Source organism: Crotalus tigris, unplaced genomic scaffold, assembly GCF_016545835.1.
Source record: "Crotalus tigris isolate CLP2741 ecotype Arizona unplaced genomic scaffold, ASM1654583v1 scf7180000018862.1388955, whole genome shotgun sequence".
Taxonomy (NCBI): domain Eukaryota; kingdom Metazoa; phylum Chordata; class Lepidosauria; order Squamata; family Viperidae; genus Crotalus; species Crotalus tigris.
Window position 1 is genome coordinate 995068 of NW_024097242.1, and position 18781 is coordinate 1013848.

At 39.0% G+C, this 18781-nt stretch overlaps 2 protein-coding genes across 6 annotated transcripts in view; one reads left to right on the forward strand and one right to left on the reverse strand.

The window, feature by feature from the left end:
- Nucleotides 1–417: 417 nt before the first annotated feature.
- HACD4 (3-hydroxyacyl-CoA dehydratase 4) lies at nucleotides 418–18750 on the forward strand. Of its 2 annotated transcripts, none has more exons than XM_039357064.1 (7): nucleotides 418–523; nucleotides 2604–2719; nucleotides 6231–6358; nucleotides 11496–11608; nucleotides 12931–13037; nucleotides 14464–14595; nucleotides 16008–18750. In XM_039357064.1, the coding sequence occupies exons 2-7, from the start codon at nucleotides 2623–2625 to the stop codon at nucleotides 16088–16090; spliced, it is 660 nt and encodes a 219-aa protein (XP_039212998.1). In that variant the 5' UTR covers nucleotides 418–523; nucleotides 2604–2622; the 3' UTR covers nucleotides 16091–18750. The 2 variants fall into 2 exon arrangements, with proteins under 2 accessions (XP_039212998.1, XP_039212999.1); XM_039357065.1 differs by having other exon boundaries at nucleotides 18194–18750.
- The window catches only part of FOCAD (focadhesin), a 150702-nt gene continuing 149764 nt past the window's right edge, over nucleotides 17844–18781 (reverse strand). For 3 of the 4 annotated variants that reach the window (XM_039357059.1, XM_039357060.1, XM_039357062.1), the window contains one exon: nucleotides 18260–18333. In XM_039357059.1, coding sequence (XP_039212993.1) covers nucleotides 18260–18333 — 74 coding nt within the window. Of the gene's footprint in view, nucleotides 18334–18781 lie in introns of all 4 variants that reach the window. The other variant, XM_039357061.1, reaches the window with a different exon arrangement.

An 18781-nucleotide genomic window follows, 5' to 3' on the forward strand; every position in this document is an offset into this window, starting at 1 on the left:
AGAGAGAGAGAGAGAGCGAGGCAGTTGACATGCCATTTCTTAAACCATATAGGCGTACACATATTTCTGTGATAGCTGAAGCCGCAAGGAACTGGAAAAGGACATCTCTGTAGAAACGCGCAGCCTAGGGTCACCATTCTTTCGACCTTGCCTTTGCATGCCTGGCTGATCATACCTCACCTTCCACACACACACACACACACACACACACACCGCCTCCGCGATTTAGAAAGAAGGAACCCCCCCCCCCTTCCCTCGGCTCCATTAAAAGTTTAGACTTCGGGAGCCCGTCGCCGGCTTTTGCCGTACTGGCTAGACGTAACGAGGAGGAAGAGAAGGGAGGGAAGAAGGAGGAGGGGACGGATTTCCAGCTCGCCTCAGCTCCGGGTCGGAATCGGCGGAGGGGGGGGGGGGGAAGGAAGGCGCGCGCCCTGCGACCGTCCCAGCGCGCGCTCGCTCGCTCCCTCGCTCGCGGAAAGCCCTCAGCCGAAGGAACTGAGAAGCGGAGCCGCAGCCTCCCCAGGTAAAAGGACTCTGTGCAAAAGCCGGTCCGGGCTCTTCTGGTCACTGGGATTTCTCCGCACCCCGCGCGTGCGCACGGAGATTCTAATTAGGTGGCGGGGGGGGGGGGGAATTCGTTCTAGGGCTGGCTTTATCCCCTTTTAGTCTCCTTTTCTGGTGTTTCCGGGGAGTGGGTTGCCTCCGCAATCTAAGAAGCTCCAGAGGATCCCAACAGGGGGTTTGGGACGCCTGGGGTTGGTTCCATCGCTTGTTTTATATCTGTAGAAGGTGTCCTCGACTTGCAACCATTCGCTTAGTGACCAAAGTTATGATAGCACTGCAGAAAAGTGACTTATCACTGTCTTTCACACTTACGACCCTTGCAGCATCCCCATGGTCACGGGATCAAAAGTCAGGTGCTTGGCTACTGACTCATATTTATGACGGTTGCAGTGTCCGGGACTCATGCAATCGGCTTTTGCCACTTTCTGACAAGGAAAGTCACTGGGGAAGCCAAATTCATTTAACAACCGTGTTACTAATTCGACAACTGCAGTGATTCAAATAACAGCTGACAAAAAAGATCATAAAGCGGGGCAAAATTCACTTAACAACTGCTTCACTTAGCAACAGAAATGTTGGGCTCTATTGTGGTCATGTGTCAAGGACTACCTGTACTTTGGCACCCCTTTTGGCCACAAGGGCTGAGCAGAGCTGATGGCCTGATTCTTTTCATCCCTCATTAGTTAACTTTAGAGATTGGCTGGATGCCGATGGAGTAGTTGAGGAGTAGTATGCAATAATTGAAAGGAGGATCTGCATTCAGTGATGTAACTTCTGTACCTGGGGGGGAGATTTTTTTTTTCTTTTTCAAGAAGTCAGATGTTTTGGCCAGGATTGAACGATCCTTCAACCACATTGATTTCTCTGTTTTCTGTACTAAAGAAGGCAGTTATCAATTTTTTTTAAAAAAAAATATTCCATCTTTATTTCACCTTTATTATTGTGTAAATAATTCAGGGTGGTGAACATATCTAATACTCCTGCCTTCTCCTATTTTCTCACAACAACAACAACAACCTTGTGAGATGGGTTGGGCTGAGAGTGAGTGACTGGCCCAAAGTCACTGGCCAGTGACTTTATTGAAAGTATGCAAAAAGCAGTGGCACCCAGCACTTTGCTGCTACCACAGGAGAAATTTGCAAAGAAGCAATGGGATTGCTTCCTCAATTGTAATGTGCAAATAAGTGTGAGCCTTGTAGCTATATATAGAAAGGCTTCTCTGGTTTAGAAACCATGTCAGAATGCCACAGCTGACACTAGGCTTGCGGTTAACTCAGTTCCTAATATCTATAGTGTGCCAAAACATCTGCTGGCTTAAAAAAATGGAAGGAGTGGGGCAACAAATATTTGACCATGCGCTTTATATTCTTATGACTGAAAAAGAAGGGAAGTGTAACCACTTGGTCTTATAATGTAAAGATTAATTTTGGCCGCATCCAAAAACAGACTTTTGAGGGGTTCTTGGCTCTGTGCTTGGTTGTTTTCTTGCAGACATTTCCATAGCCAAACTAACACTGATGATGTTACCTAGTTTGGTAAGGAAATGTCTGCAGGAAAACAACCAAGCTTAGAGAGCACCAAGGGCCCCTCACTTCAACCCATTTTTATTGGGAGCCTGTTGAATTTTTGCTGTTGTTTGGCTTCAGCTAATGAAAACTATCTATTTCGAGTTTCTTTATTCTGTGGTCTGCCATACCACCACACACATATACACATACACAAAGAGACATAAAAAAGCAAGGATAACAGAGATATTTTTACAACTAGGGACAGCACATTATCAGAAAAATGAAAAGAAAAAACTTTTATTCCCTAGTACTGTAAAGCAAATAAATAAAAAAATAACAATATGGTCATTCAAGCTTTTATATGTTTTCACTTTTTTTTTTTTTTTTTTTTTGCTTTGGTCCAATTTGTAAGATGTTAGTGTGATATAGAAAATGCTTTGATGAAAATAGGTATCAGGTAAGAAATGATTCCTTGCTGTTAGAATTTTAAAGTCAGCTTTGGTATTTGAATGAGTATTTTTGTCTTTTCAGAAAAGAAAACAGAAAAACAATGAATACATATATATTCAGCTATTATTTATTTCAGTTTTGTGGACATTCATGGATATTTACCAATATGATCATCAGATTCCTTTCATTTGGGGAAGGTAGGCTCATGTTATACATTTTCCATTTTGTTAAAGCTTGCTAATAAATCAAGTATTAACTGAAGTAGATCTAACAGTGATATTGTTTTAGAAATTTGGACTTGAGAAGTCTAAAACTCTTTTTCATACATATATAATATGCATGAGTTAAATTCCCCGTTCAGACAAAAAAAATGTAAGAGAACCATTGTATTTATATTTTTTTCACTAAGAAGCTATTATGAAATAAAAAATGGTGACAATAGAACTACAAAATCAGTCCAAATCTATTTCCTGGTTGTTATTTCTCAAAATAACAATCAGGAAACCATGGTTTATTTATTTTTAAATATCCACTTATCCCTCTGATGATCGTCTCCTCATGCTTTTCTTTGAATTCATGAGAAAAATGGCTATCAAAATGACAGCCTGACCAAGCAATCAAGTCCTGCCCCTTTTAAAATTGTGCTTTATAATGTGTTGCACACAAAGGGGTGAGGTGAAGTGCTCTGTCATGCCTGCCATTTTGAAATTATTGATCCCTTCGGTTACAGATAACCCTGGAGAAAAAAACGTAGGCACTATGGGCCTAATCATTTCTTTAAGGCAGTGTTTCCTTCAGACTCTCATTTTCGACTTCCTGGTGTGGAACTGAGGACTGAAGGTGAATCAGAAACATTAGCCTAAATGCAAGTGTAGTTATGCTCCCAGTTGAGGCCCATCTATATTTTGCCCTTATGCATTCAGATGGTTGTGTGAAATAGGGTTGGTTTAATCCCAGTTCCTGGAAAGCAGGAAGATTTTCAAAAATAAAGAACCAGTATTAAAGACTAAGGCAAAGGTGCTCTAACTCCACAGTGTAAAATGATAAATGAAGATGTGTTCTTATGAATAAAACCAAACTATGAATATGAAACTATGAATAGAATGGGGTGGCGTGGTGGCTCAGCAGTTAAAATGCTAAGCTTCTCTTCTGGAAAGCTGGTAGCTCATGTTTGAGACCCAAGCGCCACATGACAGGTGAGGTCTTGTCCTCGCCCCAGCTCCTGCCAACCTAGCGGTTCGACACCATGGAAATGCGAGTAGATAAATAAGTGTTGTGATTCCTTGCCAGCCAGTGGATCCGGCAGCTGAATCTGAGGACTCAGATGAGGAGGAGGGGCCTGGAGTGACATTGGAGTCTGAGAAAGGCTCTGAGGAGCACCAGGACTCACAGTCAGATGAGGAGCCCGGCCCCTCTACTCACACTCAGGCAGAGACATAGCAGTTTTGAAAGCCTGAGCTGGGCGATGATGAGGAACAGCTGGGGCCAATCCTGATGCACGGATGCGCAGAGAGGAGAGGCGAGCAAGACAGAGGAAGGCAGTGGGGCACCTCCAGAGGCAAAAGAAAAATCATTAAGAAGCCACAGCCTGGCTGGACTATAAAAGGGAGAGGTGTGGGAAGTACTGGTTGCCAAAGGCAACCATTCCCGCTGCAGCTTCATGTTTTTGTTGATTGTGTTGCTTGCCTCCAAAGTCTTGGACATTGAGTCAGGTGTGTAAAAAATAAAAGGAGGTTGTTTTTCTTGGGTGTCCTGCCTGGTTCCATGAAGAGGGGTTCCTCATGAATAAAGCAGTAGAGCAAGTACTCGCGTAGGCTGGGACAGAACAATAAGTACCACTTTGGTGGAAAGTAACTGCTCCGTGATGTCCTGCTGGCCACATGATCTTTGGACAGTGCTGGCTCAATGGCCTTGAAACAGAGATGAGCGCTACCCCCTAGAGTTGGCAACAACTTTACTTTTTTATGAATAGAATTAGTATGATTGGCAGGTAGTTTTGGCAAATAGCTATTAGCCATTTTTCAAAACTCACTTCAGGTTTTGCTCTCCATATTAAGGTAGATAGATATAGGATGGATGGATGGATATAGATAGGTAGATAGGTAGGTAGACAGACAGACAGATACTGTAGATACTGCTTATAATTTGCTATTATGATCTCAGTTTGAAAAAAATGTTTATTAGAGAAATAGCTCACTGGTTAAGACAGTGCAAATATTCCATTTGTACGAGTACAATGTAGGTATTTTTGCCAATTTCAATTATCCAAACCTGAGCCCTTTTCTAAGTGATTCTGAATGGAAATAAGATTTTTTTAAAAAAAATACACAAATTGCCCCCATATTTTTAAAAATACATGTTATTGACAATGAACAGTTTTAATTATGCAGGGAGTGGTGGAAGGAAGTTCTTCTCTTACATGTTTTGAACTGGTTTTTTTTTTTTTAACTTTTCATTCCCTTTTCAGTTTAGAATCCCCCAAGTCTCCTAATGTCCTTCTGTGTATATGGTGTTATTTTAATAACATTATTATTTAATATGAGAATATCCAAGCAGGCTTGACATCTCCCAGTTGCAGTCGACTTTTAGCAAGATTAACTTAGGTTTTTTTTTTTTCCTTTAAAACTCAATTTTCTGCATGTGCAAGTTTATGCAATTCTGAAGCAATCAGTATAGCTATTCCAGTAAAACTCAGACAATTAATCATCTAGGGACTTTTTTTAAAACCTTTTAATTTCTAACACATTGCATATGTCTAAACCATTTAGTTTAATCAACTGATCAAAGTTGATTAAGATTATTGGGAAAAGAGAGAGATTGTAAGTAATTATAACTGACTGTTCACTTCCTATATAATAGAAATGACATCAGCCCAATCCAGCTAAAGTAAATCATGACCAAGTTACATTATATGCACATTAATCAAATGGATTAAAGGCCCAGTGAAGAACAATTGCTGGGAGACCCAGGATCTGAAAACCCTATAGCATTTAATTGCACTGGAAAAGCTTTGAGCTCATTTCTAGAACATGTGGAATTTATTATTCTGAGGAAAGCCTAACATTTTGCATCTGAAAACGCAGAGGAAATGATCACTCCATAATCAAGTATGGATACAGCAATAAATCAAGTCCAGCAAAAGAGCTATATTGAATAATGATTTATTATTTTTAATTGACCTTACATGAATATAGCCTACATAAAACTGAACTAGATTAGGAAGCACAGCAGCACAAATGTAACTACAGATTAACACAATGATTTGTTATCAAAAGAAAGAAAAAAGAGACAATAGAAGTATAGCCCTTTTTTGGAGAGGGGAATAATTCAAGTTAAAATTTCCTGGAAATTTAATGAATAAATTTGCTCATGAATTAATTTTCCAAACTGTCACCAAATTAAATGCCATGTATTCTACGGGCCCATGTTCCACAGACACGATTGCCACATTTCATCTATTCTCCTTTGAAAAACCTTGTGAAAAAAATTTGCACAGTATTCTCTGTGCCAAAACATAAAGACAAATCATCGAAATCTTCAGGAATTATTATTTATGTAATAATATAGGAAATCTTCAAAAATCTTTAATGCCAGTATTGGAAAATGTTCAAGTTAACTTCCTGTCAGTGGGAAGAGGGATGACTGTGACAAAGGGAGTATCCGAAAAATTTAAACCAATGTTTCTTATTTCTCCTTTTGCATCTGTAGATTCTGTTGCAGATACTTTTCATTCTATTGGACTGGTGATGCGTATTTGCCAGCTAGCATCTATACTAGAGCTTCTGCATATTTGGTCTGGCATTGAGAAGGATCATTTTTTTCCAAGATTCTTACAGGTATGGGCAAATTATGATCATATTAAAGAAAATTAGGGCTTTGATATTTGGAATCCGGTCTCCTTTGGTTGTTTTTATTGTTCACTAAAATCCCACAGCAGAAACATGTGATGAACTGAACAAAACCCAACTTGGAAAGTCAATCGGAGGAAGCTCATACATGACTATTTATTCACCATATGACCCCTGCAAACCTATCTGTGTGCAGGTCCGAGGTTATATAGTACCTGAAAGTTGCCTTTGACATGCAGTTTATGTTGCCTCTAACTGAAGGAATTAGGAGGTGTTGGCTTTTTTTTTTATTACTATGTGGGAAAAATAATTGAATTAATTTCAACCACTCTGTAAAAATAGTAAACTTATCTAGGAATTCAGATATGTATATTATTCATTCGAGTGTCATATCCAAACGGGGTGATTGTGTATTTCCCCTCAAAAGCATGTAATTGCTAATTGTATATGCATTTCAGGTTACAGACCTTCTCATTTAGTTTAGCTCCTGTCCTTGGATCAAGGAGGGGGACTCTCCACTTTCTCCAGATGTTGCTGGAATCTGGTTCCCATCGTACCTAAATACTGAATGAACTAAGCTTATCACAGAATCATGCAGCCAGCTTTTTAGTGTTTCAGATCTTCTATGGAGATTCTCAATCATCCAGGTCCCAAAAGTGCTTTTTCACAAGGCAACTGGACTTCCTTATTTTTCTTTGAAGATGTTTCACTTCTCATTCAAGAAGCTTCTTCAGCTCTCTCTCAGCCATCCAGGTCATGGTTGTCCCAAAGGTGCTTTTTCACAAGGCAACTGGGCTTCCTTGTTTTTCTTTGAAGATGTTTTGTTTCTCATCCAAGAAACTTCGTGAAAACAGCACCTTTGGATGTTTCAGATCTTGTTCTTGCCAACCTTCAGTCTTTGTGGCTAATAATACAGGTAGTCCTCAACTTACAACAGTACACTTAGGGACTGTTCAAAGCTACAACCGCACTGAGATAAGTGACGTATGACCATTGCAGCATCCCCAGGGTCACATGGTTTACATTCAGATGCTTGACAACTGACTCATATTTATGATGGTTGCAGTATCCCGGGGTCAGGTGATCCACTTTTGCAACCTGACAAGCAAAGTGAATGGGGAAGCCAGATTCACTTAATAAGCGTGTTACTAATTGGACAACTGCAGTGATACCCTTAACAAAGCAAGAAAAGTGGTAAAATGGGGCAAAAAGTCGTTTGGCAAATTACTCATTTAGCAACATAAACGATGGATTCAATTGTGGTCATAAGTTGAGGACTACCTGTATTTTGAATTATATAGTAAATGAAGATACAATAGATTTGTACAAAGATTTTGGCCATTGCTGCAATAAGCCACTGGTTATTGTATATACCGTACCTTTAAATTATCCTGAAAGTCCTGGCTAAATAACACACTGCTTAATTACAGCGATCAAAAATTACCAGGAAGGAACACATAACAGGATATCCATTCCAATAACCATTATCCGAGCAAAAATGTATGAAGAATAATGGATCTAACTCTGTGAAATTATGGCTGTCTACCTCTTATGCCTTTTTCTGTCAGGTTGCCTGGAGGGTACGATTGCTTTTACTAGAGGTCCTAATTGACTAGATGCCCATAGCTGCGTACAATTAAGTTAAGGGATACACATGGCCCTAGAGGCCATAGGTTGCCACCTCTGCCCCAATCAAGTCAAACCAGCGCTCAAAAAACGGTTGTTTTGCAAAACAATCTATTTTGAATCTCAAAAGACCCTTGCAAAAGAAAAGAGGCATAAGTCAAAGAACAGAATTTGGAATGATTTTTTTCCCCCAGAAAAATAGGTTAACTAGTGGAAAAAGGGAGAGATACAAATGGACGAGAATAAAGGTTTTGCATTCCTTCAACAGAATTTGAGAAAATGAATTTGTAGGACAAATAAGAAAGTTAGTATAATCAATATTCCACACAAGTGCCTAATATAACGACATTTTAAAGGTAATTTTAGATTTTTGTTTTGTTTTGGGTTTTTTTTAGCATGAAGAATTCCTGTGTTGTCAGCTTACATTTCAGCCTAGGGTTCTAATTTATACCCTGGATGAAAAGGTGGCCATAATAAACAAAAAGCTTAGTAAGAAACGTAAGCTCAGACTGTGCTAACTCCCAAGTAGCACACATTGAATTCAGTGAGATGGACAACATAATCTTATGGATATCTACTTAGACTACAATAGAAAGACCTATTGTGGCATGACCTATTCACTACATAGGTAGGGAATTGTAAATTTCAGTTTATTTACTTGGGAAACATAATTTTTGACCTTTATGAGATTTACTTTTGACATTTTTAGGATTGCACTGTTAAATATTTTTCTCTGCATATATCCCCCACACAACCCCCTTTTACTAGAACTCATAGTAACAGAGAGCTTAGAAATGAAAATGAATTGGTTTTAGATCTGAATTCTGGATATTATTTTAATGTGCTCATTGAAAAACATGAGTAATAAAAGTGCTCTGCTCGCAGTGGATCAGAATTTTGGAAGAAATCTTGACGAGAAATATGATCAGAAGACAATCAGAAACTTTAGCAAATTTTATAAAAGCTGCCACTACCATCGTCAATACATCATCTATAAACAAAACCTGCATCATTTTTTTTTCTCATTGAAACTGCACAAACCATCTTCTAATACAAGGATAAGCAAGGTAATGCTCACCATGTATTTTGAATTTCACTACCTATTAGCTCATGGCTATTCTGACAAATAGCAATTCATTATTACGCTTGGAATTCAAAATATATGCAGGGCAGAAGTTGGCTATTCCTGGCATAATGTTTGGGCTCAGTCTATCAACTCCATCTTGCAAGTAGTATCACAATCATGCTTTCTTGCAACATTCCACTCTTAGCTATGCTTCTTGGCAGGTAGAATCTGATAGTATTGCTGCGTGGATGAATTCATTGTGATTATTTTTCTAGTCCTTACGCACAGATCCAGGCTGTGTGGTCTTTTGTAATTGACAGATTTGGAAATTTTGTTAATATGCAGATTTTCTAAACACGGTCTAAGGCTTTTTGGTATGGCACGCACTGGCTTTATGGTTTATGCCATAATCTTTCAACTTTTTATTTTTGGATCTTGATACCTTGTGGTTGTCTCCAATTCTTTATCTATTTTTCTACTCTACCGTGCCTTGGTATTGCCACATCAATTATTCACTTTCTTTTTTTTAACCACAGGTAAATCTTGTATGTTATGAGCCAAGATCTTATCGGTACATATTAGAAATTTCACAATATTTTAACCTCTTTTTTTAACTACTTTTTCAACTATATATTCTCACCAATTTTTCATTATTGGCACCTGATTGTTTTAACAGATGTTCCAGTGAATCATTTTGATGACTACAATGTCATTGTTTATAATCAGTTTGTACAATTTTCTTGCATGAACTGAGTATATGATCTGAATATACAGTATAATGAATGAGTCTCATTCATTCAGTGCTATTATAACTTCTAACAGTCATCAAACAAGTGATCAGCAAGCAATGACTATAACGTTGAACATTTTGTTCAGTAATTCAAGACAGGATACATCATATTTCCACTTCCAGGTTTTTCCCCACAAAAATTTGTGGTGTTGATTAGACTGTTACATACTGACTGATCTAAAGTCTCTCTGTGACTTTTCATAATTGAAGGTGAACTGTAACCTGAATTCCTAGTTTCTGTCATCACTCCCTTTAAAAATGAGATCTTTGTCGGTTAATCAGATTAGAATTGTGTCTGGACATGACACACATTGAATAAATTGCATTTTTCATGGTGGTGGGGAGATGGGAAGACTAGAGGGGAAAGTCTTTCTTGTTAGAACAGAATGTGAACAGAATTTCCTAAGCAGGCTGGGATTTGAAACACACACTGTTTTTCTAATTGTTGTATTAATTGTGGCCCATTACTTGATTTAGTATTTGCTGTTGCACTGAATAAGCCACAGAATAGCCCCTCAGAAACCTGAAGGTCTGTTTAGAAATTGGGAAATAGGGTATACTGTAAAGGTAGAGGGAATTCAAGAACAATAGCACAAATGAAAAAGAAGGCACCTGTGCATACATTTTATAAAATAGTGGCATGAGTTTTTCAGTTCCTGACATCTGATTATAGAAAACGGGATATGGAATTTGGATTTCAGTCTGACTTTTAAAAAAATGAAAACCAATAAAATATGAAATGAAAATGAGCAATTTCAAAAAATTATCTACATGTAGTCATTGTATACAATTGGGACCAGTAACTCGTTAAACGAAGCTAACTGGGAAATCACGTGTCCTCAACTGTGCTTTCCTTTTCTTCACTCCCCTGCCCTTATTCTAATGAAGTGGTTGCTAAGTGAAATATCATGATTTTATTATCTTACTTCAGCTTTCCTTTGTTTTACAGACCTGTGAAGGTCATAAATGCAAGGAGTGGTTGAAAAATTACTTTTTCATCACCATCTTCACTGCAAACAGTTGCTAAACCATACAATTAGTAAACAAGGATTACCTGCATATGCTTAACTAAAGACTAGTGCTTCATCCCAGTTTTAATCTGTAGCCAAACTTAATTCCGGTTTGCATAAAATAAGTCATCTTCGCACTGTATTCATATACTCAAGGTTCTGCAAACCTGCTACACATTTTTTTAATGGTAACTGCATTGTTTGGAAATTTAGTGAGTGGGCAAACAGTACTACTTATTAATGGATAATAATCTACTTTGCAAACTACCGTATTGTGTTTCCTTAGTTAAGATAGCAGAAGCATTTAATGTCAAAATTGAAATACAGAATTTAGTGAAAAAGCGCATTTTATTGTTTTAGTATTTAATGCATCGTGTGCTGCAGCTGTGTTTCCATAATATTCTGATTAGACAACATATTTTAATTTAATGTAGTATGCGAATGTAGCCTCGGTACTTATCAATATGTCAAACCCAGAAAATTAAGATGAGTAAAAAACTTAATTCAGTGACTCATATCATATAACTACAGCCTGCCTTTACCATAGTTGAAAATGGTCTCTCCTGTGGCCACTTTTATCACATTGATAGTCCAAAGAGAACAAACTGAGAAAAACTATTTTACTTTTTCCAGATCACAGAAAGAATTGTCATCTTATTTGTTGCCATAGCAAGTCAAGAAGAAGTTCAAGGGAAAGGCATTGTATGTGTCTTGTTTTTCCTTTGGAGTTGCATTGATGTCATCAGGTGAGAATTTAATGCCACTCCTGTGGAAACGCAGCCAAGAAGTTTCCCTTATTTATCTTTCTTGTATGGAATTCACTGTTATTATCTGGGAGGCTTTCTTTGTAACATAGCTCAGAAGATAAGGATGTGCATTCTCTTACTCATAAACATTCAACCTTTCTGGCTGTAAATCATGTATTCTCCTCTTTTATGGAACATTATAAATAGAAAGCAATAACCAGAATAGTAGAATCCAAGATTTTTGATAATATCACAGAATATCCAGAACATCAGAATACTCCAAACACATTATTAATGTGTTTAGATGGTTGAATTCCTGAGAATTGAGGCAACACAAAGACATTGTATGATTCAGTGTGCAAAAATGTAAGCAAGCTAGTTTTTTGAGGTTCCTGCAATTTATTGGAGCCAATGAAAAACAGAAGGTCAGTGCTGATTAATTCTGATTTCTGTGAAACCTAGCAAGAGTTGACTAATCAAATCATCCTTCCCAAATCTGTTTTTACCTATTCAATTCAGTCGGGCAAGTTAGGGATACTGCAGGTCCCATCTGCCAAGGAATGTCAGCTGGTGAGAACCAGGAGTTTTGCTTCTCTGTCGTAGGTCCCAGCCCTCTGAAATATTCTTCCTTTGATATCGGGATGAGTCCTAATCCTGTTGGCCTTTCATAAGGCTATGAAGACAGGATTGTGAACCTGAGCCTGGGCCCCCAAATACGTTAAGGGCTCTGTTTCTTGGTTCTATTAACATCCATAGTAGCAGTTTTATTTGGGGCCCTAATGAAAAGGAAGGACTCACTGGAGAAGAACCTAATGCTGGGAAAGATTGAGGGCAATAGAAGAAGGGAACGACAGAGAATGAGGTGGCTGGATGGAGTCATTGAAGCAGCAGGCGTGAGCTTAAATGGACTCCAGAAGATGGTAGAGGACAGGAAGGCCTGGAGGAACGTTGTCCATGGGGTCGCAATGGGTCGGACACGACTTCGCAACTAACAACAAATATTTATTTTGTAGTGTTTTAGTTGTCCTAATACGTCACCCAGGATTACTTGTTCAGATGGGTGGTTATTAGAAATCAAATCAATCAATCAATCCTCTTGATTCAGGATTCAGATACAATCATTTGATCATTCTCAGTGGCAGTCTTCTGAGTTGGAACAAGGACAGTTATAACACAACTGCAGGGAACCTGGGTTCTGAAGGCTGCATGGGATTCATCTGCCCCATAAGCAGCCACTCCTAATCATAATGATGCCATATGCATTATTTATTTGATAACACGGCACATGTGACGGGACTCCCCTGCCCTGTTTTTCCTTCTAGATACACACACTGCATACTATTGGAGAGAGGGATATACTTTCAAGGACTAGCTTGGCTCTATCATTCACTGTGGATTCCTTTCTATCCTCTCTCAGTTTTGGCTCAAGGTAAGTGGAGGAAGAGACTATAATTTCTGAAATCACAATTCTGCACAAGTAATCCTCATTTAATGGCCCTAATTGGGACCAGAATTTCCATCGCTCAGCAGAGCGATCATTAGGTGACATATCATATGGTGGTTCTGGCAGTGGTTGTTAGATGGGAACTGTACTGTCATTACGTGAGGACCTCATGCTTCTCCTGCCCTGCTATGCTTGCCTCTACTTCAACATCCCCCCCCCCCGCCTAAGCAGCCCATCTCTGCTCTTTTGAGCACTCTGCACTCCACTCTTCGCCATCTTTTTCCTCCTGTTGCAAAAATGCATTCCTAGCTGAGGCAGCTGCTGGCCCTATATGCAAACTTGTGAAGAGTCAGCTGAGGGTGGCAGGAGTAGGGGATGATAGCGTGCAGGACAGCCTGCAAAGGGCACAGATGGTGGGGTGAGATGTGTGTGGGGCGAGTTAAAGCACATGCTGTGTTTTTTTTGTAAATGTGGGTGGTCTGCCAGGCACCCAGATGACCACAGGGTGCTTTGATGATGTGTAACTTTGGGGACTGGTTGTAACTACCATTCATTCAGTGCTATTGTAACTTGAAATAGTTGTTAAACAAAGACTACCTGCATATGCTTAATTGGGAATCAGTTTCACTGGATCATTCTTCGAAGGAGACACTTATAGGATTGCATAATAGTATTTACAGAAAGATAAATATGATGGCTCTCCAGTAAGAAGTCACATGCTTTGCAAGGCAATGGAAAATTTTCCATTTTCAAATCTTGTTTAGCACCAATTGTTTCAAAAGCTAATTAACTTTTTTTTTTCCTGTGATGCTACCTCTTGGAAAAACGATGTCTCTGAAAAAACATGGGAGGTGGCTATATGTATCACAGGAATAATCTTTCAAATCAGCTTCACTTCTTTAAAGCAAAACAGAGGTATCCAACCTTGGCAACTTTAAGACTTGTGAAACCTCAACTTCATAGTGGCTGGGAAATTCTGGGAGATGGTCCACAAGTCTTAAAGTTACCAAGGCTGGACACTCCTGGGGCAGAAGAAAGGACAACTTGTGCTCTTCCCGATGTACTGAACCACAACTCCCAGCATCGGTAACTATTGGCTATACCAGGGGTAGGCATGGCTGGCTCAGGAATTCTGGGAGTTGAAGTCCACGAGTCATTAAAGAGCCCAGGTTGCCTACCCCTGGGCTATACCATATATATAAGGTTGATGAAAATTGGGATCCAATCTAATCTGGAGATTACCCACTCCTGCTCTATAATAAAAACTTCTAACTGTGAATCTCTAGTCCTGGTTGAAGCGTGAGCCTAACCTGTATCCATATTAATTGAATGTATTGCGCAGAACTGAGACATTTTTGCGTATTTGGAATTTTTCACTTGGCTGATTTTTTTCTTCTTTTTCTCCCCCCAGCATTTGCCATATATGAATCGTTGCCTCACTTTGAAACCTCAGGCACTTATTCCATCCGAATACTCTTTCCATTTGATCTAACCGTTTACTTTCCCTACGTACTGAAAATGTACATGGCAGTATTGTTTGGTGGTAAGTTCTTTTATTTCTTAGCAAATACACCAGAGGAGATTATCTGTAGTGCATTGGCAGGATTGGGGATTAAACTCCCATCCCTCACTGAGGGGAGCCTGATTGGTACAAGAAGTTCTTTATTCACACAATTCATTATACCAGTATAGAGTCTAGAGGTATTCATCAGTTACATCAGATCCCTGTCAAACTATATACCAGTGGTGGCGAATCTATGGCACGGATGCCAGAGACGGCACTCGGAGCCCTCTCTGTGGGCACACGTGCCGTTGCCCCAGCCTTGCCTCCCCCCGCGATCCCCTCCTCTCCAGCAGTCCCCCTGAAGGACAGTCGCCCTCGAGCATGGCCCACACGGAGCAGCGCAGCCAAGGACATGGGAGCCAGGCAGAGTAGGCAAGACTCTGCCCTCACACCCCATCATGCAGTTGATGCCGCAGAGTGTGGGCAGAGGGTGTGGCCGCCATAGCACTGCTGGGCTGCCTGGGCGATCTGCAGCGGGCCGTGGAGGCGGTGAGTGGTCCTGTGGGCAGGCGGGGCAGGGGATGGGGCAGAGCAGGGGTGGGGCAGGGGGTGGAGCAGGGGCGGGGCCAGTTTTTGGGCACTCGGTCTCTAAAAGGTTCGCCATCACTGCTATATACTAACTCTGAAACAGCTATAAACAGATGGGTACAGTATAGTATTAATGCAAAGCCCTCATCAGCCAGAGTGTGTTTCCCACAGATACTGAATCCCTATTTGTTTAAATAATTTAAATGACAATATATTGCTTAATTGTCAGAAGTGCGCTACTCTGTCATTTTGCATGTCCAGCTATTTGGAGATATGTACACTTACACATGTACAGTTCAGAACACAATATTGCCCAACATATCTGAATGGTCAAATGGAATGAGGGCAACCTTGTCCTGCTCTAATGACGGTTTTCCTAACACCATTTCAAGCAATTTCCTTCTTCATTTTGGCATTCCTCATACAGTACCGATTTCAGTTTTTCTGAAGATATTAAACCATAGGGAACAAGGAATCTTGAGGGACTAAGCAAAGATTCCTCTGGCTACTGAATCAGAAAAATGTGCTAAATGAGTTTTAAAATATAAGTTGCTGTAGGTCAGTGTTTCCCAAACTTGACAATTTTAAGGCATGTGGACTTCAACTCCCAGAATTCCACAGCCAGCGTTGCTGGCTGTGGAATTCTGGGAGTTGAAGTCCTCATGCCTTAAAATTGTCAAGTTTGGGAAACACTGCTGTAGGTTAAATAAATAAATCCAATCACTTTAAAGTAAATATATTTGAACAACTTTAAGGTCTGAGGATTTCAGAGACTATTATTTTATAAGAGCAATGCTATTATGTACTTTACGTTTCTTTTTTTTTTCTTTTTATGTTTCAAACATGCTGTGGTTTGGGTTTAGGTGCCTATTTCATTGTTCAGTATCTTTATATGGAACGGAAGACTCATCTAGGAAGCAGCAAGATCAAAGAGAAAAGCAGCTAACTCATGTTTTTGGTCGGAAATGACAAATTTCACCTCTTATGAAACAGCCTTTGTGACAATTACTAATATTTCAAGATCTAGTCACTTGGAGATTTCAGGTTTAAAAAGCACACTATACTTTCTTCGCAATTAGATCGTTTGCTCACAGACTTTGTACACAGAGGCACACGAAGCAGAATCAAAAGAATTCCTTGATTGCTTAAACACACTTTCACTAGCTTTCTCATTATATTCAGTGGAATGCAAAAGCTACTTGCTCTATTGCTGTTACAGTAATGAGAACATTACCTCCTTTAAAAGCCAGGATATTATGTACATGCATGTGTATATATATCCACACTGGAGAATTCTTTCAAAATTGTCTAGGAGGCGTTCATTGTTTCTAACACTGCCACAAAGGACAACAGCCAAAACAACCTTCCAACACACCTTTTTGTCAGCTGGTGTCTTTGAAGAACTATTACGTGAAAACCAGACAGAACAAAACAATTTGATAGCAATAATCAACCTTTTTAAAAATAGAATATATTGTAGGGCATTTTGTGTGCACCTGAAATTTTGATTACGTGTCTGATGATATGTTGCAAATCATAACATTATCCACCCAGGTATAGATAAAGCAGGAATGGGCTTTCTATAACTCGGGAACCTTATTTATTCCCAAGTCTGTATTTTGGTAATCTAGAGCTTGTTAGGATCATGCCATTGAAATTTGATGACAAAAGGCTTCTTATCAGCCATGTGGTTTTAAATATGTTTTTAGGATTTTCAAAATAAGTATGGCTAAGCCTTTCAAAACCTTAAAATCTGATTTGTTGTATTCTTTCTCTCAATCAGCCACATCCCTAAAATGCTGAGTTGAAAAATGATTTTTAAAATGGCGCTCACCCGTGTTAAAGTATGTGTGAATGTGTTCCTTATGATTAGACTTTATATAATAGTAGCAACATTTTTGAAAGTCCTCCAAACTTTAATGCTGATTGCCCCCTCCTTGTGACTCCTTTTTAATCTTTAATCTTTTTAATCTACATTTTTCCTTGAGGAAATTCTCCCTTCCTTATTCCATAAGTTGTATTTCATTTCAGAAATGCAATAACCAAAGATATTTGCAGGAAGAATAAAGTATGCTGAAATGAGTGGAGACTTTAGGGAGATAGAAATATTGAAGTTCAAAACATTGGGGGATGGGTGGGGATAACAGGTTGAGAAACCTTGATATTAACCAGGTACAGAAACCAGATGTTTTTCCATGCATGTTGTTGGATCAAATCCCAACGTACCTCCATCAATGCTTCTGTAGCTCTTTTTCTGGGAAACTTTCTTTTGATCTGAGGTTTAAATATAGATTAGGGGGCTGGGATCCTCTTCCATGTCTTAAACACCACCATAAGTGAACTTTTTTTTTTTTTTTAGTCTATGGCCTGATATTTTGGAGAAAATTTAAATTGTTAAGGCAAAAAAACCTATCATTTGGCCATAGAAAGGCCTACTTCTGATTAAAATGACACTCCTCAGTTTAAGCTAGTTAAGTCCTAATTTGTATGCATCTCCCTTTAAAATGTTTTTTTTTCCATAGAGAAAACCAGTGCCAAATAGGATCATTTCCATGTTGAAGGAACCCCTGGGGAAACACTTTCTTGTCAGCCTAATTTCCTTTGTACCGATAGTGGTAGCAAGAATATCAATAAACAGTGGGTAGCTGCTTTGTGTCATCGCACATTGTCTAAAAAATAAAACTCATTCAAAAGTTCAATTTTTCAAGGCAATATTTTTAATCTTACCACACTGAAGTTGTCAAACGCATTGCTGACCAACCTTTTATGAAATCTTATCTTGTTTAAACTTCCTTACTCAACTAACCCAACTCCCACTTTCTAATAGGAATTTCCTTTTCTTTCTTTCTCTTTCTTTCTTTCTTTCTTTCTTTCTTTCTTTCTTTCTTTCTTTCTTTTTCTTTCTTTCTCTTTCTTTTTTTCTTTTCTTTCTTTCCTCTCTCCTTCTCTCAATAGAACAAATGGTACATATTCAAATAAGCAGGATTTTTAAGTATCTTTCCTCAAGAAAGATAACAACCTGTCCCTAACAGAAGCTCTTATTCCACAGCGTAAAAGATTTATTTGCAAGACACCGTATGGCCAGCAGATAACAGTATCTGTTTCTTCATGATCCCTACCAGCCATAAGCTTTTGTCCATACTGCTTTCTTCTTGAACTCTGGAAGGGATCTCAGGGACAATAAAGAAGCTGTTAAAAGAACACACACAATATCACCAATGGAAACAGAAACAAATATTCTACTGTTGCATGCCTGAAATGATTTGAAAGTCAATTAACATCACAGGAAGAACTCTCTTGGATCAAATCAAAGGCCCATCAAGCTCAGCCTTCTTCCACCCCCAACCCGCCACCCAGCAGCAAAGGCCTATGGAAAATCCACAAACAGGAACTGAACAGAAAAACACTTGTTCTTCACATCCAAAGGTAACTACTAGAAGACAATAAAAGGCTCATCCTCCAGAAAAAGATCTGAAGCTGAAACATCCCACCTTCGACTGTCCCACAACTTTATAATGAGATGTGTAAAACAAGTCTGAATAACAATATCTTTTGTAAACATGTTTTTGCTTTTAAATTGATATAAATCACCTTTTTAAAAAACAACAACAACAAAGTGTTATTATTTATCCACGTT

Bases quoted from the DNA above. Each gene is read 5' to 3' on its own strand.
- HACD4 (XM_039357064.1), top strand. From the start codon at position 2,623: ATGAATACATATATATTCAGCTATTATTTATTTCAGTTTTGTGGACAT. The intron at 2,720-6,230 runs GTAGGCTCATGT...TTGCATCTGTAG, and splicing joins ATTCCTTTCATTTGGGGAAG to ATTCTGTTGCAGATACTTTT. The intron at 14,596-16,007 runs GTAAGTTCTTTT...GTTTGGGTTTAG, and splicing joins CATGGCAGTATTGTTTGGTG to GTGCCTATTTCATTGTTCAG.